This window comes from Pholis gunnellus (assembly GCF_910591455.1).
Source record: "Pholis gunnellus genome assembly, chromosome: 9".
Taxonomy (NCBI): Eukaryota; Metazoa; Chordata; class Actinopteri; order Perciformes; family Pholidae; genus Pholis; species Pholis gunnellus.
This window is the reverse complement of record NC_136535.1, coordinates 23,013,061-23,038,760: the sequence shown is the minus strand read 5'-3', so window position 1 is coordinate 23,038,760 and position 25,700 is coordinate 23,013,061. Positions and strand designations below refer to the sequence as shown.

The 25,700-nt window shown below is 46.6% G+C and overlaps 1 protein-coding gene across 4 annotated transcripts; it reads left to right on the top strand.

Annotated features, from left to right (window-relative positions):
- Positions 1–94: 94 nt before the first annotated feature.
- sik3 (SIK family kinase 3) lies at positions 95–23,904 on the top strand. 4 transcript variants are annotated; one of them, XM_079165853.1, is made up of 26 exons: positions 95–433; positions 10,636–10,752; positions 11,033–11,096; positions 11,263–11,424; positions 11,620–11,744; positions 11,929–12,052; positions 12,759–12,877; positions 13,080–13,190; positions 13,336–13,470; positions 13,853–13,930; positions 14,429–14,538; positions 14,654–14,810; positions 14,946–15,095; positions 15,183–15,256; positions 16,303–16,437; positions 18,115–18,256; positions 19,617–19,736; positions 20,091–20,149; positions 20,307–20,416; positions 20,807–20,976; positions 21,060–21,184; positions 21,876–22,627; positions 22,718–22,872; positions 23,166–23,295; positions 23,382–23,508; positions 23,719–23,904. In XM_079165853.1, the coding sequence occupies exons 1-25, from the start codon at positions 119–121 to the stop codon at positions 23,501–23,503; spliced, it is 3,861 nt and encodes a 1,286-aa protein (XP_079021979.1). In that variant the 5' UTR covers positions 95–118; the 3' UTR covers positions 23,504–23,508; positions 23,719–23,904. The 4 variants fall into 4 exon arrangements, with proteins under 4 accessions (XP_079021979.1, XP_079021978.1, XP_079021976.1 ...); XM_079165852.1 differs by having other exon boundaries at positions 13,850–13,930; XM_079165850.1 differs by having other exon boundaries at positions 118–433; positions 13,850–13,930; positions 21,072–21,184.
- Positions 23,905–25,700: the final 1,796 nt, after the last annotated feature.

Here is a 25,700-nt window from a genome sequence, read left to right as displayed (position 1 = left end):
TGCGGAGGAAGCGTTCCACACGTAAAATGACGCAAAGGGGGCGGGGGCGTGCCCGTAGATGCGCGCTGCGCGCTGCGCAAGCTTCTGCTTGTTGTTCCCGCAGAGAGAGGCGAAGAAGATGGCGGCCGTGTCAAGCGGAGGTGCTGCTGCTGCTGCTGGGTCCGCTGCGGCCGGGATTACGCACTCTGGCCGACCGACCCACGCGGGCATGGGCTCCCAGAACCGAGCCCAGCCGTCCTCCGGTATCAGCCAAGCCGGTCGCACCACCACCACGGCCACCGGGTGCATCATCACCAGTCCCGGCCATACTTCTTCTTCTTCGGCCACCAGGCCCCCCCCGGCCCGAGTGGGCCACTACGAAATCGAGCGGACCATCGGCAAGGGGAATTTCGCGGTTGTTAAACTAGCCACGCACATCATTACCAAAGCGAAGGTAAGCGGACCAACGTCCGAGCGTTAGAGGTGAACAATTACAAGTTGTCATTGTTTTATTCCAATGCTTTTTTGGACCATGTAGCGTCACTCGGGATGACGCTGGGGCCTTCACGGACAGCCCGCTTTGGTGACACCGCTGCTCGGTGTTAGGAGGAGGAGGAGGGGGGCATCACCTCTAACTACTGGATACAGACACGTTTACCTTTACATACATCTGATTCCACATGTATTAGCTCGTTATGTTTTTTTATTAAAGAAAGCCAGAAGGGCCCGGGGTTAATGTGAGGCAGAGGACGGAGAGAGAAGAGGGTATTTTATGAAGATGAAGAAAAAGAGGAGACACAGATTGTTCCGACTCTTGGTTACGTTAGCTTAGCTTATTAGCTAATTAGCTGTTCGGCTACACGCAGATATCTTTTTAAGACTTATGCCAACACAACAGGATTAAAAGTTATCCGACCTGCTGGCTGGACGAACTTCCACTGTTGCTAGTTGTAGGTTGTTCCAAAAAGTGTTGTAAGTCTTTGTGAAAATCAACGTAAAAGCAGAACTCTTACTAACCAAATATGGGGAGATGCTGCGTTTTAATTTAAGCTAGTTTTACACTTTGCTTTTTTATTATTTAGCGGTAGGAAAGTTTCTTACGTCGTGGTGTAACTGAAGCGGTTTGTCTACACTGTTTTTCAGCGTTGTGCACCCATTTTTTTCTTTCTTTGATATTTCCATATCCCAGTTCATAGCTCGGACAAGAAAACATTCATATGGCAAAACTAGTGGTTTCAAAACTGCCACCACACACTTTTGAGTGTATGTAGATGTTTTTTGCATGGAGTGGGCTCCAGTTAGCAGTATACTAGAAGGTTGCCATTTACTTGCAGCCACTATTGACAACAAATTATATTCAAATCACAGAGCTACTAATCCATAAAGAAGGTTTTGGACTTTTTGGGGGGGAATAACAAGTGGAAGGGAACGTTCAAATATTCCAGGTCGTGTTTTTCTTCTCTGCTGACCTATTGAATCAGGTACCTCGATGTGTCATGGCTCTATTTGCCTGTGAGCCTGTTGTTGTGAATGTCACTCTAGATATTTTGGCTACGTCTTCTCGGCATGGCATGTTATTGTAAGTCCAAAAGGTTGAAAAACAGATAACTAATCAGAAAGCCCCAGTGTGTGCATTGGACAACGGCAGCATCAGTATTATTCCGGCTGAGAGACACGCGTTGATTTCCAGCCGGCTGGCTTCTGCTCGGGACCGTGTGTGCTTAGACCGGTGACACGAGAAGCTTTCCTCTGGTGATGTGACTGCTGTGATAAGTATGCACATCCCTCATGACGGACGCTCGGCTGAACACTCACAACAAACAGGGGTAGCTTAAGCCTACGCTTGCAGACAAGCTCCTGCAGTGTAATTATTTTTTTTTTTTACCCGATGAAGAGCCTTTAATTCTAACGGCACACATAAAGGTGTGTCAAGGCCGCTGAGTGTGCAGCTTCACCTCTGTGCTCTTGTTGACATGCACACAGACGGACAGACACAAGTCATTTTGGGTGCTTTTGTGCCACACAGCCCAGAGAGATCCTCCCATTTAGCTTCACGAGGCCAAAATAAACTAAGGTCAGCGAGTGCTTTGTAGTCTGTGCATGTCAATGCTGCTGGAGACGTTTCTTGAAGGACTCCCAAGTGTGTCGATGTGACGATAATGTCGTTCACGGACTAGTAGTTACGGGAGCTGTGTGTTCAATCTTATATAAGAGCAATACAAAGACAGTAGCAGCGTTATAGTGTGAGATTAATGAGCTGGTTATTAAGCTTTACTCCGTGGGTGTGAGAGCCTGTTAATACTTGCCTGTGTGTGTGTGTGTGTGTGTGTGTCTGGCTTTCTGTCCGAGTGTAAGAGACAGACAGAGGACAACATGACAGTGGACCACAGACTGACAGAATGAAAGCGAGGCCTTGTGTGTTGTCTGTTGACGGCGGTCACAGACCGGCCAGTCAGCTCATGATTTTCACCAGCCAGCTCAACCCCCAGTTGCTCATGAACATCAGAAGAATAGGAGTGTAGCTTAACGTGCCTGTGGACATCATGAATATGGATATGATGATCAGTCATCAGAGCCTTGTTTTGTGGCCTCGGTTTTATAACGATCCAATGAGAAACGCTGACTGGTCCACTTGTTAGATGGAGCTGGATGATATCCTGCAGTGCAGGACCTGGTTATTTATACTTGGTAGCTTAGAAGGGAAAGCGATGTTCCCTGTATATGCCTCATTTGCTCTCTGCTGTTTTGTTAAAATCTAAAACACTCAACAGGCAATTTGTTTGAACTTTATTACCCCCCCCCCAATACACGCGACAGTTTCAACCGTGTGTTTTGCAAATTCTTGCCGAATGGTGGCTGTTGGTGTAGACTGGCTTCACAGAGAGGCAGTCGCAGCACTTAAACCTTCGATGGCAGATAGCTGGTGTGCTGCACCTGGATGTTGTAATAGTGAAAGTTCATCTCCTCCAGACAAAGGGCAGCTGGTGAAGTGGAAGTCAAAACAGAAATGTTTACACACTCACACGAAACGCTGTGCTGGAGGCAGTTGGGCCACACTTTGCTGCGGTCTTGATAAATGTTGTTCTATAAACTTTATTGCTAGTTATGACCTTTCAACAGGGGACGTACGTTGTCTATTAGCTCTGGTTTACACCATGAACTCTATACATTTGTTTTAGGAGTAGCACTAATACTAACTGCTGTATGACTCTGACCAAACCATCATCTAATGATAGATATTAATAAGTAATGATAAATGCACAAAGCCCAAGATGACGATCCTCACATGTCTTTCTTTGCCGGATCAACAGACAAATCAAATACTTTATAACGATACAGTATAAAGACGAACCATAACTCCTCACGTTTAAGAAGCAAACGTTTCACATTGTTTGCGTAATAAAATACAAACACTATAAATGGATTACAGAAATTCATTTTGTTCCTGCTCGACTAATCTTTCTGCACTATTTAGATAACATGTTGAAATTTGAATTCCAGGTCTGCGTCCACTCTTTGATGCAACCTGTAGTCAAAGCCAGTGTTGTGTCATTTCCACCACTAATAGATGTCCGCTGAGTTTCCAGCACAGCGTCATCGTAACATGTCCTGTAAATCATACTCAAATGACACGAGATACGATTAAACGTGACGTACGCAGCCTCGTGAAGAAGTGTTCAGTGTATACACGCGATGCTTTTTGGGTCTCACACAAAGATTGCCATGTTGTTGAAAGAATTATTTCCCCGTTGACCGATTGTTATGGAGCCTGGCTGACCTCTAGGTTAACAGTAAGTGATATAATTCAATACAAATACTCAACTAAAGGTAAAAAAAACAAACACTAGCCTACCGATAAGTAAGAGTCAGTTATGGTCAGCGCCCTGGTATGACCCACACTGAGGATCAAGTAAGGACACGCTCTGTTGTGCCCACAGCACGGTGCGCGACATCGGTAAAAGATGGCGCCGTGTCCTGACCCCGTCTGTCTGCGGGGGAGCCGCTCTTCTTTCCTCCCGATTGTTTTTTTTTCAGGCTAGAGAAGGATGAGCAGGAGGAAGAGAGGGCAGGCAGGAAGGCAACGCGTTAGGTAACAATTCCACTCGGTCACACTCACAGCCTCTCTGTCACACATCGTCCCCTCTCTGTTCCTCAAAGATACGCATACACACACACTCACTCGTCATTTCATTTGGGTGAATTATGTGACGAAGGCTGTTTGTGCGCCTGACTTCTCTTCTTGCCCTCTAGTCATCTTCTGATGCGTCCTTAGTGTTGTGAATCTTCTGCCAGCCAGGTTCAAAAGAGAGGAACACAGCCCTCTGTCTGTCTCTCTCTCTCTGTCTGTCTGTCTGTCTCTCTGTCTGTCTGTCTGTCTCTCTGTCTGTCTGTGTCTCTCTCTGTCTCTCTATCTGTCTGTCTGTCTCTCTGTCTGTCTGTCTGTGTCTGTCTGTCTGTCTCTCTCTCCCTGTCTCTGTCTGTCTCTCTCTCTTACACATACACACACGACATGAGGAAGGAAGTGTACATTCCTCATCTATGTTTCAGCCCAAAACAAGCCTCCATGCCCTTATCATCATCATCATCATCCTCATCCTCGTCATCCTCCACGGCGCTGCTTGTTGTCGTCTGTGCGTCGTCACGGCTCGTTAGTTGGAGAAAGGTCGCTCCATTCAAGTCGTGCTGGTTTCCATAGCAATGATGGCGGCACCAGCCGTCAACCACCAATTCTCAATGGAGCTGACTTGTCATGTTTTTAACTTATACTATGCCATTTTACATATTTTTTATTAAATAGTAAATGCTGGAAAGGAGCGTTCATCTACATTCCCCTGGGTCCTAAGCCCCTCCATGTACAGCTTCTTATCACCCTTTATGTACCATCGTACATTTATAACAAATACCACACATATTACACGGTAATTCGCGTTGCATATGTGTCAAACTCTTATCGGTGCATCTCCGGTCTGTCTTTGTTCATCCTGCATCGCTCTGTTCTGTTCTTTTAATGTAACGTTACTGGAGCGACGGAGCCTCTCCCAGCTGTTAGCAGACTGTTGTTAGCGAGCTGTACCCAGCATGCAGTCCGGCGGTGAAATTTTATAAATGTACAATTATTAGTGTTACAAATTGTTTGTGTCACAGACTGTTGTGTCGTGGTGTTTTGCTCTGTTAAAGAGCGTTAGTTGTGGGTTGTTAGTTGTTATAAAGTTATGACCATGACTAGCGGTCCCTCTCAATACACACAAGATAACTAGCTCCGATACTTGCACTCTTAGAGGCGAACAATATATTTAACTGCCTGTTGAAGACAGACAGCAGTTGTTCCGGCTACGCCGGTATGACGGTATGTGAAAAACTCATATCGTACGGGAAATTAAAACCGGTATACCGGTTGAACCGGTATAGCGTCCAGCACTAACACACACACACACACACACACACACACACACACACACACACACACACACACACACACACACACACACACACACACACACACACACACACACACACACACACACACACACACACACACACACACACACACACACACACACACACACACACACGTGACCAAGACAAGAAGCTAATCATCACATTTGGAAAGCTAGAACCAAGAATACTTGTCATCTTCGGTTAGCAATGACCCTTCATTGACTATCAAAATAGTTTCCCATCACCAGTCTTAACCAAACGACCACAGATGGTGTGATTTGATGGTGGAGGGTTAATGAACCGCTACAGGTGGTGAGGGTTTTTGAGAGACTGGAAGATGGCATAATAAAAATACATACAAAAATGTTCAGCCTCGATCAAGATGTCAGAGCTCTGGCTTTGATGCCAATGCGACGGTACAAGAAGAATATGGATATTTACTCATTCTTTCTTTATTTATTTATCTATGTCTATATAGAGATGCTTGTCCTATTGTAAAGTCGGAGCCGAAACTGTCACTGCAGGATTGTTCTCGGAAAGCACAGATGAACAATCACCATCAAGACTGGAATGTGGACCGTCCGGACTCAACCAGCTTGTTGTGATGGTGTGTCATGCTCCAAAATACCGGATTGAATTTGTTAGTAAATATAATGGTAATACGGTTCTGGTTGTCCAGATGGCACAGTGTACGTAGTTGACAAATACTGGTTGTGCTCAGGTCTTCATGAAGTGTGGGCTCTGCTCTGCAAATGGCAGATTAGTGTGTGATGTCCAGTGTTTCCACGCTGTAACGTGTCCCCGGTCTTGTACTTTCAGCCTGACAACACTCGACTGAGTCATTTCCACACACACGCTTAACAAGTGCACAACACGCAGAGAGGCATTGTGCTGACTCATACTGCTTGTATGTATGTATGTATGTGCGTGCGTGCGTGTACGCGCATAATAATCAGTCATAGTACTGACCTGCTGTGTGTTTGTAGCAGCTATATTGTAGAAGATGCTCCCGTGTGTTTGGAGCTGAGCAGGGATGTGCTTGTGTACATGCGTGGCCGTTTAGCGTTTCCACGCTACTCAACGCGTGATGTGGGTTAAGCCTGAGCATTACAGGTGTTGTAATCTGTGTCACCTGTTGATGAAGGTTAACCTCATACATAATGTCATGCATAATGTGTGTGTGTGTGTGTGTGAGAACACAGGTGAGCTTCTTCTGCCCTAGCTTCCCACTGTAGACGTTACAGCATAGACCCAGTTCTTTGCTTTAGGATTAGCCTCATTACAGTTGAGTCATGGATGTTTTCAAAGTGAATATCAGAGACTATTTGAACATCTTTTAAAAATATCTTATGTAACTTTTAATGCTGGATGAATATTAGTCCTGACAGCTTCTGGGGTTTTTGATTCCTTATATTCTGCTTTAAAAACAGAAAATGCATGAAACTTTTTAATCAGAGCGTTGGGACAAATATGTTTCATCAGAGAATATCAGAATAAAAATACATCGACCATGGTTGTTTATTCTATTAATGTCCTTTTGTGATATTGTGTTACTATCCAATAGTATTGCATTATACTGAGAGGTGCTTTTAATAATTGGTCCTTCCGATGTAGACTAAGAAGCCTTTTCTTTATGGCCTGTTTTTAAAGAGAGTCAGTCAGAACTGGAGCTTTGCTGTCATGTGAAGTTCAACTGTACAATAATGCTGTTTCCACACACGACACGATGCAAATTTTGACCTCAGGATAAATTGTGTTTATTCGCGTCAGTCAGGCGAGGCGCTCTGGAGAGGCGGGTGATCAACCCTGACGGAAACATCCACAATTGCTGCTTTGTACGTGTTGTGGAAGTCCTAAACGCCGTCCTCATAACGTCATCGTATTCACTGTATCTAGCAAGCCACACGGCGGCTGGTTCACTGCAGCGGTACGAACCCTAAATATACAGATTTAGCTGTGATTTAGTTGCAATAAGCAAACAGAAAGGATGCCGAAATAATTCCATAACGATGCAGCGCCAACTTCCCAGTTCGGCTGTTCCCGTTAGGGGTCACCGCAGGTGATCCTTTATATCCATGTAGTTGGTAAGACGAAGGGCCTTCCATGACCCATGAGCCCTGTTTCTGTGAGGCTAACCACCATGCCCCCTCGTTCTGCCCAATCGTACCAATTCAAAGCGTGCACCTCCAGGACCCATTTCTACATTTGAGAGCGAAGGAAGTGCCCTCTGTTTTTAAACTTGTCTTTTAGTTGCCTTCGGCTGCAGGTATTTCTTGTGTGCAGTGAAGCTACACTCGCTGTGTGAGTTGTGTAATGTGCAGTAAAGGGTCCAGACTCCTCCGTTGGGCCCCAGCTGCTCTCGGAGGGTGCTGTATTGAAGTCACGGCCATGTGATCGGAGGGGCTATGTGACACTTCATTTCATAGCAGCCGGCCTCTCAGTAGTCTGTGTGTGTGTGTGTGTGTGTGGGGGGGTTATTTACACCCAGATCCTTTGAGTCATGGAAGCTAGTGCAAAGCAGACTGAACATCCCAAGGCACCTACGATACACAACATATATCCTATATCCTACCTTGGGTGGAGCTAAACCTGGAAACCCAACCTTTGAGACGTACACTGGACACATGGTTGTTTGCAGAGTACCGCTTAGTATCACCACTCCTCTCGCTAGGTCTGTGTTTGTCAGCGTGACCAATTCTTAGTTCTTATGAGGCGTGATAATCTTAAACCTTAATTCATAATCACCCATTTCAACATCATTGAATGAGGAGAAACGCAGTGACCAATATGTGACACCTGAAATGTTTCAGGTACCATTGTAGTTGTAGCCCAGTTTCCACATTTTCATTGTGAGCATAATGTGTACGTGTAGTTAGACTTGTTTGTGTGTCCAGATATCCTGTTGTTACCCTCCATAAGATGCAGAGGGGAGTGATTACATCAACAAAACTGGATGATTGCCAATGCTACGAATAGATTCTGAGAGCTTAAAATACTACGTAGACACACATTCCAAACAAGACATACACACATACATGGCAAGAGTATTTTTTTCTTTCATATTAAAACGATACCGGCAATCGATCCAGCGGCTCCAACCCATGCAGCCGGGATTGCCTGCCTGCACAGCGAGCAACGCTTTTTATTCCAAAATCTGTCCTTTTAAAAAACAATATTCCTCCTGTGGTCAAACACTGTATTGCAGCTGTATTAACGGGAGGTGGTCTTATACAACCACAATAACTTAAACTTAACGTAAATGATATTTCCCCCATTTTTTTAGGATGATGACATCAACTGTGATGACAGACCTCAATAGAAGGTTAGTCCGAATGTAAAACGATGACATTCGGTACAGCCCTTTCAACTGACTTCATTACACTGCAATTATGAAAAAGATGCAATTTTATTGGTGGTAAACACGTCAAATATGACAAATAATAGCCTACAGTAAACCGCAAACACAGTTGGATCCTTTGTCGCCCGGGAAGGAAATCCCCAGACTCTCCTGATAATTACGCCATTTTATGAGTTGAGTTCAGAGAAACCTTGTGGTAAACTTAAGTTATTCCTTTCTTTGTGTAAGAAAACATGGTCTGTTTGTCCCGGCCTGTTACGTTACCACTTCAGATAAATCAGCCGTTCAGATGAGTGCCGCACACGCAGTGTTACTTCCTCCTGTACGTGATTCATTCCCTCCGCGTCGCTTTCATCTTAATTTAGGCTAATTCTGCTGAATAACGCTTCCCTTAGATCTTTCATGGACACAATACAAGGTAATCAGTACCTGATCGTGTGTCTCCATCTGTCGACAATCGACAACCTGTATAGTTTTTTACAAAAGTTTCCATCACCATATCATCATGATATGGTGATGATATGGTGATAATCATTAAAAGGAGGCTGTCCACTGTGCGGGAAGCAAGTTCCTCATACACATGATAAGAACAGCTAATGTCAGGTGTTGTAAACGAGTGGCATCGCATGAAGTACTGTATCGGCAGCACTTTCAGGGTACTGATATTGGTACTTACTGGCATTAATCAAATAGACCTTGGTAAACAGTTCAATCTAAATTGGTACATGTTGGGAAGTTTTCCAGAAGATGTTTTCCACAATTGTACAATGTCCTTGAAAGGAAGCTACGCACTCTGATCTGGATTAAAGCCACTGTTAGATTGTTAGATGTGATTCTGTGTCCCAAGAGCCCTCCATTCGCTCTCCCTCTCTTCCCCTTCCTGTCTGCAACAGGAAGTGACCCGTGCCGGGCTTCAGATGGCCTTCTTCATGTCTCCCATCAGGAAAGGGAGAGCTCAGGATGGCACTGAACACAATTTAACGTGTGTGTGTGTGTGTGTGTGTGTGTGTGTGTGTGTGTGTGTGTGTGTGTGTGTGTGTGTGTGTGTGTGTGTGTGTGTGTGTGTGTGTGTGTGTGTGTGTGTGTGTGTGTGTGTGTGTGTGTGTGGCGCATACTTTTCATTTTTTCACACGCACTCCCGACTGTACTCGCTCATCTATTTCTGGAGGAAGCTATGTTTTTGGACAGCCTCGTTAGCGCCGCTTGATTAAGTCATTAAAGCTGTCTGCCCATCCCTAAGTGGCAGCGCAAAGCTCCTGTCGCACAGCATCACCATGCACGCCGCCGGAGCCATTGTGTGGTGCTCAGCCGTTACGCAAGAGCCGGGCCTGCAGTCGAAGTTCACGGCTGCGGTCGGCTTATCCAAACAAGCTGGAATCCAGGGAAAGCACTGTGTTTGGGACAACTCACAGTTTGGCAATTCAGCATCTTAAGAAGTGCCAATACCTCTTGCGGTGTCTTGTTTTGTGGCACTTAATTATTTGTGTTTATTACTTTTTGCGGCTGTTAATGGATCAGCGGTGCCAGGTCACATTAAATTGAGTCTGTCTGACTCACACCCTCCCTTTTAGGTCTTTTAGCTGTTTATTTTCTTGGCGCTCTGCTTTTCTATAATTATGGTGTCATCACAGCAATATTGCAAAGGGCACATGGACCGTGCTCTGGACTTGTTGCCGGCAATTTAAGTGTCAGCTAAACACCATTAACGTGAATGTATTGTACTATAACACTCGAGAGCCGGTAAACAAATTGCAAGGTTTAAGTTAAATTCTTTTTTTGTTTCTGTCTTCCTCCTTCCTTCCCCGTTTCCTCGTCCTGACCTTTCCCTCCTTCCCTTTCTTGTGTCTCTGTCTCTCCAGGTGGCTATAAAAATAGTGGATAAGACCCAGCTGGACGATGAGAACCTGAAAAAGATTTTCAGAGAGGTGCAGATCATGAAGTTGCTGAAGCACCCCCACATCATCCGCCTCTACCAGGTACACATTAACCCACAGCTTACACCTGAGACCCATGGCCCCAAACACAATACGTGTTGGTGCCTGCACCACAGTGTTGAACATGGCCGGCATTGTTTGGTAGTATTAAAACATAAAAACAATACACTGAGTAAATGGCAGTTTCTGTTCTATTTGAATCTGCCTGTGTGTATGCCAAACACTGCTTACTCATTGTGTTGTGTAACAGGGTGAGCCGCACATCACTGGCCTATCAGGGGCTCTGTAGGTCCTGGTTGTTACCGTTTGTTTATGTCTTCAGGTGATGGAGACGGAGCGGATGATCTATCTGGTGACAGAATACGCTAGCGGCGGAGAAATATTCGGTAAGGGAGTGTCCCGTTTCTCAGCATGTCTCCTCGATTGTTTAAAGATTTATTTGTCTAAATGGGAACAGAATAATCATCATCTTCATTTGCATATTCACAACAGAGTACCATAAGTCTCTAAACTGTCCATTTTGTGTACGTTTGTTTGTGTGTGTGCGTGCAGACCACCTGGTGGCTCATGGGCGCATGGCGGAGAAGGACGCAAGGAAGAAGTTCAAACAGATTATAGCAGCAGTCCATTTCTGTCACTGCCGCAACATCGTCCACAGAGACCTGAAAGCTGAGAATCTGCTACTGGACCACAACCTCAACATCAAAATCGCAGGTGTGTGTGTGTGTGTGTGTGTTTGTACTTAAGAATGTATGGGTGGGAAACTTAATTTAGTGGTTTTGGGCTGTCCTGGTGAGTGGGCGAAGGCATGTGTCAACATGTGCTTTTGGAAGCATTTTCTCTGGTTGATTGAGTTGACTCAGTCGAGAGTAAAGTGATGAGATTGAACCTCTCCTTTCACCCGGACAGATTTTGGATTCAGTAACCTGTTTTCTCGAGGACAGCTGTTGAAGACGTGGTGTGGCAGCCCTCCCTATGCCGCGCCGGAACTCTTTGAGGGCAAGGAGTACGACGGGCCGAAAGTAGACATATGGGTGAGTAGACTTTCAGGTATGCACACAGCCCTGTTGGGCTGCCGCACAGGGTGTAGCTGATTGGCTTGAAGTAATGAAACGGCCTAACAGGCTACAGCGCTCTAGATTTATTTCTTGTTTGTTGAAGTCCTATCTATATATTGCGTACTCATGGTTTGTGTCCTGCCGTCTTCTCTCTCTATAGAGCTTAGGTGTGGTGTTGTATGTGTTGGTGTGCGGCGCCCTGCCTTTCGACGGCAGCACTCTACAAAATTTGCGGGCACGTGTCCTCAGCGGCAAGTTCCGCATCCCCTTCTTCATGTCCACAGGTAGGACTCTAGTCCGTCCTCACTCTTCCTCTGTCTCTTTACGTCCTCCTCCGGACCATAATGCCATTAGCTTTAGTCTGAAGCGTTTTCTCAAATACAAGCAAAAGTCATGTTTTCAGGACTTTGTGTTTATCCTTGTGGTCCATGTCACATGATAGTTACAAGAAATACAGAAAACATGTTGAGTGCATCTTTCATTCCTCAGAAAACAATATTTATATCCATGTTTGTTTGTTTAGCAGCAGTCTTCAATGCCTTTGTTAGTGCATTACTATGTTAGTTGGTGCGTTACAGCCAGCGAAATAGTGGGAATTGTCCATCTTGTGTGTGTACAATTTGCGTCCTTGTGCGTGATACAAACTAAACGAGGACCCGCTTACAAAAACCTTGCTCCATAGGGATCCATGTGGTTAAAAAGCATCCACAGACTACCTGTAACAGTGGCTTTGGTACGCTTGAACTTATGTGGAAGTTTTCACAGTGGAATAAAACATCAAAATGTTCCCTAAAAACACTCCTGTGGCAAATTTGGGTTGAGAATTATCTGTGGGTGTTGAGACACTTATTTCTAAGTACCGCAGTTTAGAAAACGAAGTGGAAAGAATTGTAATTTTTTCCCATGAATAATTCAAAACAATTTTAGCGTTTAGCAATTTTGTTGGTAAGTTTGAATATTTTTCCACAAAGTCTGTTTGTGTCGTTGCAGACTGCGAGTACTTGATCAGACACATGTTAGTGCTGGAGCCCAGCAGACGGTTGACCATGGAGCAGATCAATAAGAACAAGTGGATGAGACTAGGAGATCCGGACCCAGACTTCGACAGGGTAAGACTCTCCATCGTCCTGTAGTCATAATCATCTAAAGCAAAATCATTACAGCCCCAACATGTGTTGAGTCCGTGTTGCATTGTGCATCTTTGTGCACATATTAGCTTAGCACAAAGACCAGAAAGAGCTAGCCTGGCTGTGTCCACCTACCGGCACCTATAAAGCTCACTAATTAACACGTCCTCCTCCTCCCCTCCAGTTGATAGCGGAGTGTGAGCAGGTGAAGACGGAGAGAGAGATCGAGCTCATCAATGAGCAGGTGCTGATAGCCATGTGTGAGATGGGCATGGACCGAGAACGCACACTTCAGGTTGGACACAAATACGTAGCTGACTTCCATTTTCTGCTCTGCCTTTTGGTAAAAATATAGAGGTGTAACGGTACACAGAAGTCACAAAGTTACTTCTGTGTAGTCGTCTTAGTAACTTATACTAATTCTGCCTTTTCTTCTCCAGTCCCTACAAACGGATGCATACGATCACTACAGCGCCATCTACAGTTTGCTGGCCGACCGCCTCAAGAAACACAAGACCCTGCGCGTGGCTCCGCCCACACCGCGCTCCATTAGCTATCCTCTTAACGCCGTACAGGTAATTCATCGCTCACTGGCGTTGGTGGTTTAGCAGCCAACAGTTTCATAGTATTGTGGGAAGTTTTTTATAGTTGTAAGCAATGTTTCAAGATGGTCACAACCTGAGCTTAACACACCCTAAAGTTATCTCATCCATCCCATGTGTGCCTCTCAATACAGCTAATTAACTGTATAGATTTATTCTTTGTGGATATGTTGTCATTCTATCAAAAGCTTCTTCCTTGTTATAAAAGCTACAGTTGATGGTGAGAGTGCGTTTGTTGAAGCTGAGTTGATTGCTTTAACCCACATCCACCAATCCCTCTGCACTAATGAGATTGCGAGATTATTAGCACAATCCTCACACGACCCGTCTGTGTATGTGTGTACGTGCCCAGCAGACGGATCCGCAGGGTAATCCCGTTAGCATGACCGTTCCTCACGTCCAGCTCATCAACCCAGAGAACCAGATCGTTGAGGTGAGTCCACGATGGCTGCATCCCCGTTGCAGCAGTTAGGGTCCTCGTGCACGATAAACAAGCTAGTCTATGGAGCTGAAGTCCCAACCATAGCTCTGACTGCTTCTTATTTAAAGAGTTTGATTGTGAGCATTGTTCTCTTGTTAAAAGAATTGATGCACCACCTAGTCTACGACTGTTAGTGCAGCCCGGGATCCATCTCGCACACTATGACCAGACTCACACACACACACACACACACACACACACAGAACACACACAGCCTCAAAGCTGACTCACAAATGCTGTGAAACACAAGAATGCGTCAGATTACTGCATTGCAGCAGGGATTTTAATAGAAGACCTGAACTTTTAAAGCGTGTATATTACAATTGAAACATATTTAAAATGTAGATGATCGTTTGAGAGATTATTACACATGAACACAAGCATGCAACACACACTAAGAAAGGGCATTGCTAAAGACAGAGTGTGTGTGTGTGTGTAATTGTTGTTTAGCCGGATGGCAGCATGGCACTGGACAGCGATGAAGGGGAGGAGCCATCTCCCGAGGCCATGGCTCGCTACCTTTCCATGAGGCGGCACACGGTGGGAGTACCAGACCAAAGGTAAAGCTCTCAGTGATGTTTAATAGTAGATGTCTTATTTGGGATATGTGAGCTAGCTGCCACATAAATGAAGCTACTGACTCCTGTCCTGTCGTCGTCCCCTCTTCTACCACAGGACAGAGATGCAGGAGGACCTCCAGAAACTGCCACCAGGTTTCCCTCGCGGTGCTGTTCCCCAACCCCCGTTCCCCTCACTGGCCCCCACTATGGGCCAAATGCACACACTCATGCCCACGCAGAGCTTGCAGCCCACACAGCAGCTGGAGTACAAGGTACAGTCAGTTGGGTTGGATTGGACGTGTAGGCTCTTTGAGTTTGTATTGGGAAGCTTCTGGAAGTCATCAGTTAGTTTGCAGGAACGTATTCATTTCCCCTCCAATCTGACTCTCTGTCCGCTGATCCTCCAGGAGCAGTCGTTGCTGCAGCCACCTACCCTCCAGCTGCTCAACGGCATGGGGCCTCTTGGTCGAAGAGCTTCCGACGGCGGGGCCAACATTCAACTACACGCTCAGCTCCTCAAGAGGCCCCGGGGGCCCTCACCGCTTGTTGCCAGCCCGGTGAGGATCTGGATTTCTGTGCATTTTCTACATCCTCCCCTCATATAAACTGAGTGTTGACTGGTAAATTCGTCTTGCCTCTCGTAGCACCCGATCCCTGCAGTAGCTCCGGTGGATGAGGAAGGTTCAGACGGAGAGCCAGACCAGGAGGCAGTACAGAGGTAACCCACGATTACGGTTTTTGGTGAAGGGGTACACTGTACAGGGGTGCTGTCTAAACTGGATACACTGGGGGGCCGTAACCTGCGACAAAACGTCTGTGGGTTCTGTACGAACGTAGTCCTTTCACTAGTTTTATTAGTTAGATTTACATTTATTCTTTACTTAACTCATTTACTAGGACATTTATTATAGCAATGGCCTGTTCAGCAAACTTCAGAGGAGGATCTGTGTTAAATCCAGTTAATTTAATAACTTTTTCATTACAAAATAAGCAAAAAAACTGGGGTTACCAAATAAATTCGACACAGTGGAGGTTAATAGACCTATTTATGCAAGAAAAACCTTTCAAAATAAGAGACTTAGAATGAGCTGAAGTCAGGCCAGGGTAGAGACAGCATCAGGTTTGGGTTATGGGGTCTGGATGGTGGATTCAGAAGTCCAGGTTGTGGTTTCCCCAGCCGGTCCTCCTCAGACAGCACCTTCTGTAGACTTCGCTGGTGTCCTGGGTTGCTGGGAGTGAGTGCCTCGCGGCTGCTCTGCTTTTTCCTACGGGAGGTGGCCACTCTGCTGTGGTGCTTACACCATCTCTCCTCCTATCTCCATCGCGCAAGTGCCTTCTGCCACAGTTCCAAAACTCAATCTGCCACCAAATCCAGCTCTTTAGCCAAGAGCTTCTTTGTCTCTTTCATTTCAGTAAGTGCCAAATTTTTCTCCGGACTTTCTCACTCTTTCTCACACAGCTTTGCTTAGCTTGCAAAACTAAAAAAAAAAATCGGCATCCAGTCCAATCCTTAAATTGGAAGCTGGGGGGTTGTGGGATACCCGTAAGCAATAACATCCATCTATGGTGTAATTTTATTATGTTTTTCTGATTGGCTAAGATGATATGAATGATGGCACCTATTGGCAGAGAGGTGGGAAGGGGCGGGCCTCCCCCGTCCCCCCCGTCCCCTCGTCTCCATTAGCCAATGAGGACAGAGAGCTGACCAGCGCTGCTTCCTGTCTCCCACCCTCACCCCCGTCCTCCCCCCTCCCTGCGGCCCAGGTACCTGGCGAACCGCTCCAAGCGGCACACGACGCACGCGCTCACGAGCACATCGCATGGCGAGCCCTCGGCAGAGTCACAGCGGCCCCAGGGCCCCCGCCAGAGGGGGGGCTGGGCCCCCGACACACACAATCGGTGAGGGGACACGCCCGCTCCGATCTGTATATGCACAAACACACACTCAAATTAAATGAGGGGCATATTAACCCTGTCTTTTTCCCCCTCTCTCTCACCCACACACACACACGCATACTTACACTCGCACACACGGCAGATCTCACACACACACACACACACATTAGTGAGGATGCACTCACACCAAGGGAAGGTTGTGCACCTTCCAAAGAGTGTGGTGTGGCACACGACAGACACATCTCCACATCACCAGTTAACCTTTAACAGTTTCCCTCATAAACCTGGAAGGAGCAGGTATTTCACCGGTTCAGATGTAGCATTACCTCTGTGTTTCTTCTGTCCAATAGCAGTCATATTTCTGTGTTTTTGCTGTTGTGTCTAGCTGTTGTCCCTTTTTATAAGTATCATCTTCCTCCAACTCGGCTTAGAACGTCTCTTGAGATGCTAGATGTGCTTTTGTATTTGGATGCATTGGCAGGAATAAGTTGTGGCTTCATAAAGGCAAAGTTGTTGATCATGGAACACTTTTTGGGAGGCAGACGCTGTGATATGCTGGCTATCTGTATGCCAGCTCAAATGAGTAGTTTATGTGCTTTTAACTACACAATGCAAAGTAGCCAATCTCCTAGTAGCCAAGAGCTTGTTGGTAGAAAACTCCTCAAGAAGCGTTCCTTTAATGTCCTATACTGGATGAATTTCCTTTAACTATGGTATGTATAATGTACCTTCCCTTTTTATCAACTGTTGCATTTATTATCCTGAAATATTTTTGCCTCATTGACTTCAGCTGTTACAAAGGTGCAGGGACTTCTGGGACAAAGAGTCCAGGGTTTAAAGGGGATTGTAGACAGCCGGAGCCACTTTTGCACAGTCCCTCTTCAAAGTTAACATTCCCTCCATAACTTTACTCCAGCTCTTCTGTCGTGATTGACAGGAGGGATGAAACCATTTTAAGGAGAGCTACCGGAGTCAGTTTTGTTATTCACAACCCAGTGAGTGGGCCTCAGAGAGCCATCTAGTGGACCGCAGAGCTACTGCACAATGGTTGGATTAAATATAAAAGAAAACGTTTTTTGGTAATTTACAAAGCTAGTTATGTTTATAACTAAATGTAAAAATAGTCATATTAAAATGATTACATTAAATGACCAGTTACGATTGAATATCACGTCAATTGTGACAGATGATCAGTAGAGACGCACGTGTTTTGCCACTGTTAGCTCGCCAACATTCACACCGATGCAGTGGCACGAAATACATTTACAGTTAAAAGGTGACGTATGAGAGAACCGTGATGATGCAGAATACATTAGATGTGGATTCATAATGGCAGGCAGTGATGGGGATGGGTGAGCAGAATATTTAATTTGGTCGTTACAGCTGACGGAGGCACAACACATATATATACAGCCCAGTTTATTTCGTTATTTAATTTGGGATGGTGGTTCTCTAAATGTTTTTAACGATCAGAAGTTTGAGATCCCCTGTTCTACACTCTATATCATATCATATTTTATATAACTTGTAACATTTTGTACACGGTTGAAAAGCTCAAACTTCTCATGTGTGTGTTTCTGTGTCTGTGTGACTGAATGTGTGTCTCTGTTATCTGTTTGTGTGTGTGTGTGTGTGCGTACACACGTATCTGTGTCTGCTCCCTGTGGTCCCCCCCCTCAGGTCCAGCTATAAGGACTGTAACACCCTTCATCTCCCCATGGAGCGCTTCTCACCGGTCAGACGCTTCTCTGACGGAGCCGCCACCATCCAGGCCTTCAAGGCTCATCTAGAGAACAGCAGCCTCATTAAACAACTCAAACAGGTACACCACACTCCTCACTGTCGAGGGATATCATCTGTTGAAGAGATACATGGAGTTATGTTTTTTTTTTTCAAGGGTCTGAAGGAGGAAATAAGGCAACATTTCTGTAGAAGTGTATTGATCAATACCAATGACTTCACCAGGTGCTGAGATTTCAGAAATCCCCTGCTCTGTAGTCCCCTTTGTCCTAACTCCCCTTTGCCTTTTCAACTGGAGTAGGACTGCTCGGTGCTTTCCAACAGTGGCGCAACATATTTGGCTCTCAAGGCGAAAAGTGCAGAAATAAGGATACATCGCAGCTCGTCTCTCAGGAATACAAACTTAAGTTTCCTGGCACTGCAAAGCTGCTTTATGCGCCAAGAACAACAACAGTCGCTCTCCAGATCACCACTGTGATGCACCTATTTCCTCTGAGAAAGCAACATGTTAGATGTGTGGGGTATACGGTTATATTCTGCCCCCTCGTGCTCTCTCCTCTGGTCTCGGCTACCATTTCAGTGCAAAATATAAACGGACAATCTGCAGTAAGAAGCACATCTTTAACTTTTAGATCTCGAGATAAGATCCAAGTTCATATCGGGCCTTCAGGAGCTTCTGATGTCCTTCATCGGGGATCAGGTGTTATCCTGCGATGGTGCTGATGATTAGAGCAGAGGTTTAACAAAACGGGGTCGGAAAGCTTACTCATCGTCCAGCAATACTGCAAGAGACGCCGGACTTAAAGTATCAGAAGTGTGCATGATACGACGGGCAGATCTGGGGGAAGATTACGATATTAGGTCAACGGTCACAGAAGCGGATGTTTGATTAATTCACAACAGCTCACTGCTTCTAAATGCTTAGAATGGCTCAGATTTCATATATGTGACAGTTAAGATAAAGTATTTTTTACTAGACTTTTTTTTTTTTGAGGTGAGACCAGACGACAAAGTAGTTGCAGAGCAAAATTACAACAGTTTTATGAGACCATTCGCTTATCTTTTGCTGTTGGTAATCTTGTGACGTCCAAAGTGTAAACTAAGCTGAACCAATCAGAGCACCGTTGTTTAACACGGACACATTCCAGACTTCCAGACTTTCTGATAATCTCTCGCTTGAGAAAACCTCAAGCTGTGTCTTGAGACGTCACGTCACTCGCACTGCAGTGGGATTAGCTCCCCCAGTGGGAGGCGTAGGGAGGGAGGATAATCATCACGTTCACGCTGGGTGCTTCCTCTCGGGCATGCAGTGACGTGCTGGGATCATCATTGCTCTCAAGTGTATAGAGGGTCAATACGGGTGGAGAAGAGGTTAACTCAAAGATACTTTTTCTTTGAAATGTTATTAATATTTGGGGACCATGTCTTGTGTTTTCCGACAGGAGTGTGAGCAGCTCCAGAAAATGTACGCCTTCCAGCAGGATGAGCGATTCCTGGAGCACACACAGCAACAGCATATCCTCTACCAGCAAGAGCAACTAATCCTCCACCAGCAAATCCAGGTATTTGACGCTGACGCGGTCGCCGTCACAAAGATGTCATTACAGGCCGAAGCTACGCTCTCCCCGTGCGTGGTGGTTACAGCGGTGTTCGCCGCAGTTCATAATCTTTCATGTAAGACGGGTCGAGCTCTGTTTTTATGATCCCAATGCTGTACAAGGTCAGGTAACAAAGATGTAAGCTTCGTAGAAAGTGCTATTGATTTGGTTCACTGGAGGCTTCCTGCACTGTGGCCTCATTTGTCTCCTCAGCTTGAGTCCTCTCTTAAGGACACACACTCTTCTTATGAGCTTTTCCGTTAGCAAATCATGTCGTATTGATGCTTCGGGTCAAATTTGATTTCTCTTCACCTGCAGGGTCTGTCTTTAGGCCATGGAGAGAGCCAGCCCAGTCACCTAACCCACCAGCTCCAGAGGTGAACACACACACACACGCACACGGGCGTATTACTCATCCGCTATTGAACGGTGAACGATGAACTTGATACCGTGGTGCAGTGCTATCGACTGAAGTGTTACATCACGGTCCCGTCTCTCTCTTCTCCTCTCCTACTCTCTCCCGTCCTCCCTCAGGTTGCACATCCAGCCCTCCAGCCCTCCGCCAACACATCCCAGCAACCACCTCTTCAGACAGCCCGACCAGAGCCCCCCGCCTTGCTCTGCAGGCATGATGCAAGGGCATGGTTAGTGAAGCGATCGCTGGAGTGTTTAAGATGCTTCTTTACCTTGTAGCTGGTGTAGACGGGAGGGCAACAAAGGGATAAGTCCATCTTCCACTGGTTATCATCTTCTGATGGGTGACTTATTTCAAAGGACAGTTATTGACTGTTCAGTCACAGCTTAGCCATACATTTGTTATTTATTGCCTTTGTTATTTGTGCATAAACACAGAAGTTAGTTAGTTCAAGGTGTCAGTCAGGACCAAGCCTAACAGTTAGCTGAAAGGTAGTAATAGGAATGTAGTTGCTTTCTTTCCCAGAGGGATTTAAGTGGGTGAAAAGAGAACTCTGTGTCATGATGCCAGCTTTCGGGAAGTTTGAGATTTTGCTCTCCCGACTTGTCTCTTCTTCCAGGAGGTCCGTCACCGGTGCAGTACCAGCACGGTGCTCCTGCGCTGTATCAAGGCCAGAGTGGCAGCCCGCCTCCCACAGCACTGACTCGAGTCCCCCTCCCAACCAATCAGCAAGCAGCATCTGCTCGCCCCTCCGTACCGTTGGCACAGGGTGTACCTCAACAGCAGCAGGTGACTTTGCAAAGCGCCCGTCAATGGTTGCATGCATTGCTTTCTGAAGGTCTGGATCAATAATGAATATTAACGCTGTGCAGGTGACCATTCAGGTTCAAGAGGTGGAGCTTGGAGGTGGAGCACAGAGACAGGGCGGCTTTCTGTCCACGCCGGGGCACCGAGTCCTGGGGAAGCAGCTGAGCGCAGACAACGCCGAGACGCACAGGTGACCCCGCCCATCCTGTCTGCTGGTGGCGGCCATTTTATTTGTCTTCTTCTTCTGTTTTTTATTCATTTTTTATTTCTCTCCATGAAATCGCCGCTTTGAACCGACTTCATGCTATTTGTTGTGTTTTTATGTTCATCATTGTGTGTTTCTCACTGTTTTTTTGTGTTTTACATTTCTGCTGATGTCTATTTTGAAACTGTAGTCAGTAATACTGTTGCTCAGGACAGAGAGTTTATGTGCGACAGGGAAGACTTTGAGGACATTATTTGTTACCGGTATTGTAAATGAATGTAAATCCCCAATCCTCCGACTTCGCTGAGATGACATCAACACATTCTCCACCTCAGTGTAGCTGGGTGAGTGATTGGACTTGAATGTTTTGGAAGTATATGTAGAGGTCCCAACAGTTAAAGTAGTCAGTGATGTCATCCTCCCGTAAATAGGACTGCCTTCACTGAGCGGTTGTGTAACAATCTTCAAATATACTCAATCAAAATAAATCTCAAAATGTATCCTCTGGAAATGATTTTTACACCTCTCAGTGAATACTTGAGCTGAAGTGTTTGCTAGTCTGTCTGTGTGCTGTGATGTTAATGAAAGCATCGCTATGATGGAAGAGGATTGGTAGCATGTTGATGTTGGACAACCGGCTGCTAACTATCCTCTGCCTTCCCTCCTTGTCCTCCAGTCGCAGCCTTGGCCGCTTCACATCGGGTTATGACCAAGCTCAGTTTAATCCCCACCTCTTCCCCGGCGACGCCGCCTCCCGGTGCGCCTACAGCCACTACCTGCAGGGAGCCTCCCTCAAAGTCCCGGGCCTGGAGGAGTACCAGAGCGGGGCGGTCGGGACCGCCACCTACGGCCCCCCTTCTACACTACAGCAGGCCCTGCTCTCCCCGACTCCTCTGGAGTACCGCCCCCCACAGCATCACGTCACCCCCACCCTGCAGGGCCTCCTGTCCCCCCGCCACTCTCTAACGGGCCACGCCGACCCCAGGCTGCCGCCCCAAGACCTGGCCGCCCTGCTGAAGAGGCACAGCCCCCGGCCGTGCTCGGCGACCCCCACACCGCCCAGCGGTGCGCCCCCAGAGTACGGAGAGATGCTGCTTCTCCGCCAGCTGAGCCAGGGGGAGAGCTTGGAGCTGCCGGCGCAGCAGAGTGGCCCCGGAGGCCAACACTATCACCACCTCCTCCAGATTCGACCCCCCGAGGTGCAGCCGCAGCAGCACCCGGCCCAGGCCCCTTGCCCCGGCTTACCTCACTCGGAGAGCATGGAGGAGGACGAGGTCCCAGCTGGCTACCACCACCCGCACGAGGGCCTGCTGGCCAAGGCAGGAGAAGGTCATGAGCTCCTGGGGCCCCCCCGAGGAGGAACCCCGCCCTACACCTCCCCTACACACGGGCATGGGGGCTTCATAAGGAACGCTCCAGCAGCTAGAGGTAAGACATGTTTACGCAGCTGTTACGAAACTTTCTACAGAGCATTTTATTTTCACACAGTACATTCAGTGTCTACATCTTTTCTGTCAGAATCCGAGCATGTGGAGTGCAGGCCCCAAGGGCAGGCCATGGAGGTGCCCGATCATAATGGTGTGGGCTATTCAGGAGTTCCCCAGGGTGACGCCTATAGGTCCCGTGGACAGCTACAGCGCCACCACACCATCCAGACCTGTGACGATGCCTATGTGAGTGAAACGCTACAGTGTGCAATGCAAAGCGGGCGGCAGGAACAAGCTCACATTTCTGTTGGCATGTGAATATTGGAGAGTGTGATGTATCGGTTCATCTCGCTTACTGTTTAGAAGGATGACAGCTGAAGGTAGAAAGCAAATGTTTGCGTGACCGAGTTAATCTAGAGGTCCTATTCTTGGTATCAGCATACCCAATCATCCAAACAGAGTTCTAGAGGCTGCTCTGTGTATGTATCAGAGGTTGTTTTTTGTTCTGCGTCTAAAACGGTTCTTCACGTTCTGTCCAGGATCAGGCGGAGCCCATGTCGGGGATGAGCCTGTTGGCCGGGAAGGCCCTGAGCTCCGCTCGCATGTCGGACATTCTCAGCCAGACGTCACTGACGGGAAGCCAGCAGCTGCGCCAGCGGGAAGAGTCGGGTCAGTAGGAGAAGTGCATTAGGACACTTTTAAGAACTTCAATACGTGCTTGTCTATATCGGTAAAATATGTGTTTCCTCGTGCAGCGTGTGATGTGGAAGAGGAGCTCCATGCGGCGGCCTGCTACCCCTCCTCCTGCACCAGTGACATGCTCCTCAGCTACAAACCCCCTGACCTGCAGTACAGCATGGAGCAGGCTGGGGTCTAGCACAGGTACCCGCACGCAGCAAAGGCTCGGTAGAAAGAGATTGTGTTTCATTTTTGTCTAGTTTAAAAGGCTGCAAATGCATCTAAACGGCTACGTATGAAATTGCAAATTCAAGACTGTTCCGCGCGTGCGTGGCCTAAGAAGCTAATGTTTTAAAGAAACAAGTAATAGACGCAGCATGTTTCAAAATGTGAATAGTTTCTTCTTTCTCTTAGGAGGGGGTGTCTCCTGTGTACAGCGGTCCATATCAGCCATCCTGACTTGTGTTAACTTGAGTTGAGCAGCATCACGCCAAACCACCGCTCTCTGCCCAAACGGGGGCGCTCCACGTCCATCTGTCTGTCTCCATCTGTCCTTGGGAAGGCAGTCTGCGCAAGAGGGGGAGTGTGTGTATGTGTGGGGGGGGATGCAGACATTAGAGGGGTGGGGGGGGGTCACAGGTGGGGCCTCGGGATTCCAAAGGTCAAAGTGCCAGCATTTTCTGCACAGACGTCCAGCATTCGTTGCCGCAGGTTGTCTTCTCTTTTCACCTCCCATCACGGGTAGATTGAGGTTCCACTCCTCCCTCTTTCGACTCGACCACACACACACACACACACACACACACACACCCTTCGCCCAACTGCTGCCCTGACCTAACCCCCCCCCCCTCCCCTTTCACCCTTTTGTCTTCTATTAACTGTTGGCATACTTCATTATGTGCCTCATCGGCCAACGCATTACTACAGTCATAGTTGCAGGAACATAGAGTCCCATAACACAAAGAAACACACACACACACACACACTGCTGCCACAAACCCAAAGTATTCACATTTGGTGTGAGAGAGAGTGTGTGTGTGTGTGCATGACTGAGAAGAAGAGGTGAGCGGAGGGGAAGGGTGAGAGGTTCACTCTGCTCCCCCCCCCCCCCCCTCCTTCCTGCTGTCCTCCTGCAGCAGATCATTCCGGAGCGGGCTGAAGTCTCTTCTTGGGCCGGGTGGCGGGTGTGTGTTTTTTGGGGTCAGGCTCCAACTGGGCAACAAAAACCGCTCCTTCCAAAGATGGAGCTCAGTGACATCATCGCACAGGACAAACCAGCTCTCTGTGTTTTTCTTTTTCTTTTTCTTTGTTCTGCCGTTCATTTCCCTTTTGTCTCATTTTCTTTTAGACTTCATTTTTACGGCTAATGTCCATGTAGGCATTACGGTCAATATTGTTACTCTTATTGTTATTACTGTTTTCTGTAAAAAAGGTTTTATTATAATGAATATTATTATTATTATTATTAAAGGAAAAACAGTTCTGTGTTGCAAGGAAGACAACATTGTTCTTTGATTACTTAAGTAATTCTGCACTTTCGGTTCAAGCTATCTTCTCTCTGTTTCCACCTCCTTGCAGCTCCTCGCTCTCTGTCATGCTGTAGCTTTTCACCCCCCCTCCTCCTCCTCCTCCTCCAGCCCTAACTATGCCCCCTTTTGCTCAATACTCCCTTCCCATGTCAGTGACAGTGTATTGCATTGTGGGTAGTTTTACCAGACATTTGCTCCTTTCCTTGTACAGTGATGCCATGTATAGAACGCTATTGCAATTTCTGTATCAAATCCTTTCTTTTTTTTGTTACTATTTTTTGATTTTAGATGTTGTTGGGGAGGTTGTTTTTATATTGGTATTGTTTATCATTTGTATTTTTTTTGGATGTCTTCTAAATGTTTTCTTTTTGTTTTAATGAATCGTGAGATTTCTAGCCAAAAGAGGACGGAGAGAAGAGAGACGGTGCTCCTTCTGTCTCGCAAAAAAGATTGTTCTTATTTGTTTTAATATTATTCTATCGAGACACTTGAATAAGAGGAAAGTAATCATTTTGTGTTGCTTTTTTTTTTAAAGTATCATTTCAATTGGATGTTGTGGTGACTTGTCATTCTTGTCGATGTCGGGCCTGTTTTCTGTCACCGGGGTAGTGAGGCAGGCTATACAGGGTCAGGCTTTGGTCTTTGTCTGGGGTGGTTCGGGTGCTACAGAGACTTGACACTCTTAAAAAAAAAAAGACAAAAAGAGACACACAAAAAACCAACAAACTGAGGGAATAACTTGTAATATAGCTGACATATCATTCTAAACATCCCACGTGTGGAAAATGGACAAACCCACTTCTCTCTCTCTCGCTGCCCCGCCTTTCTGCTGTGATCGTCCCGCCACCTTTTACTACATCGGCTTCT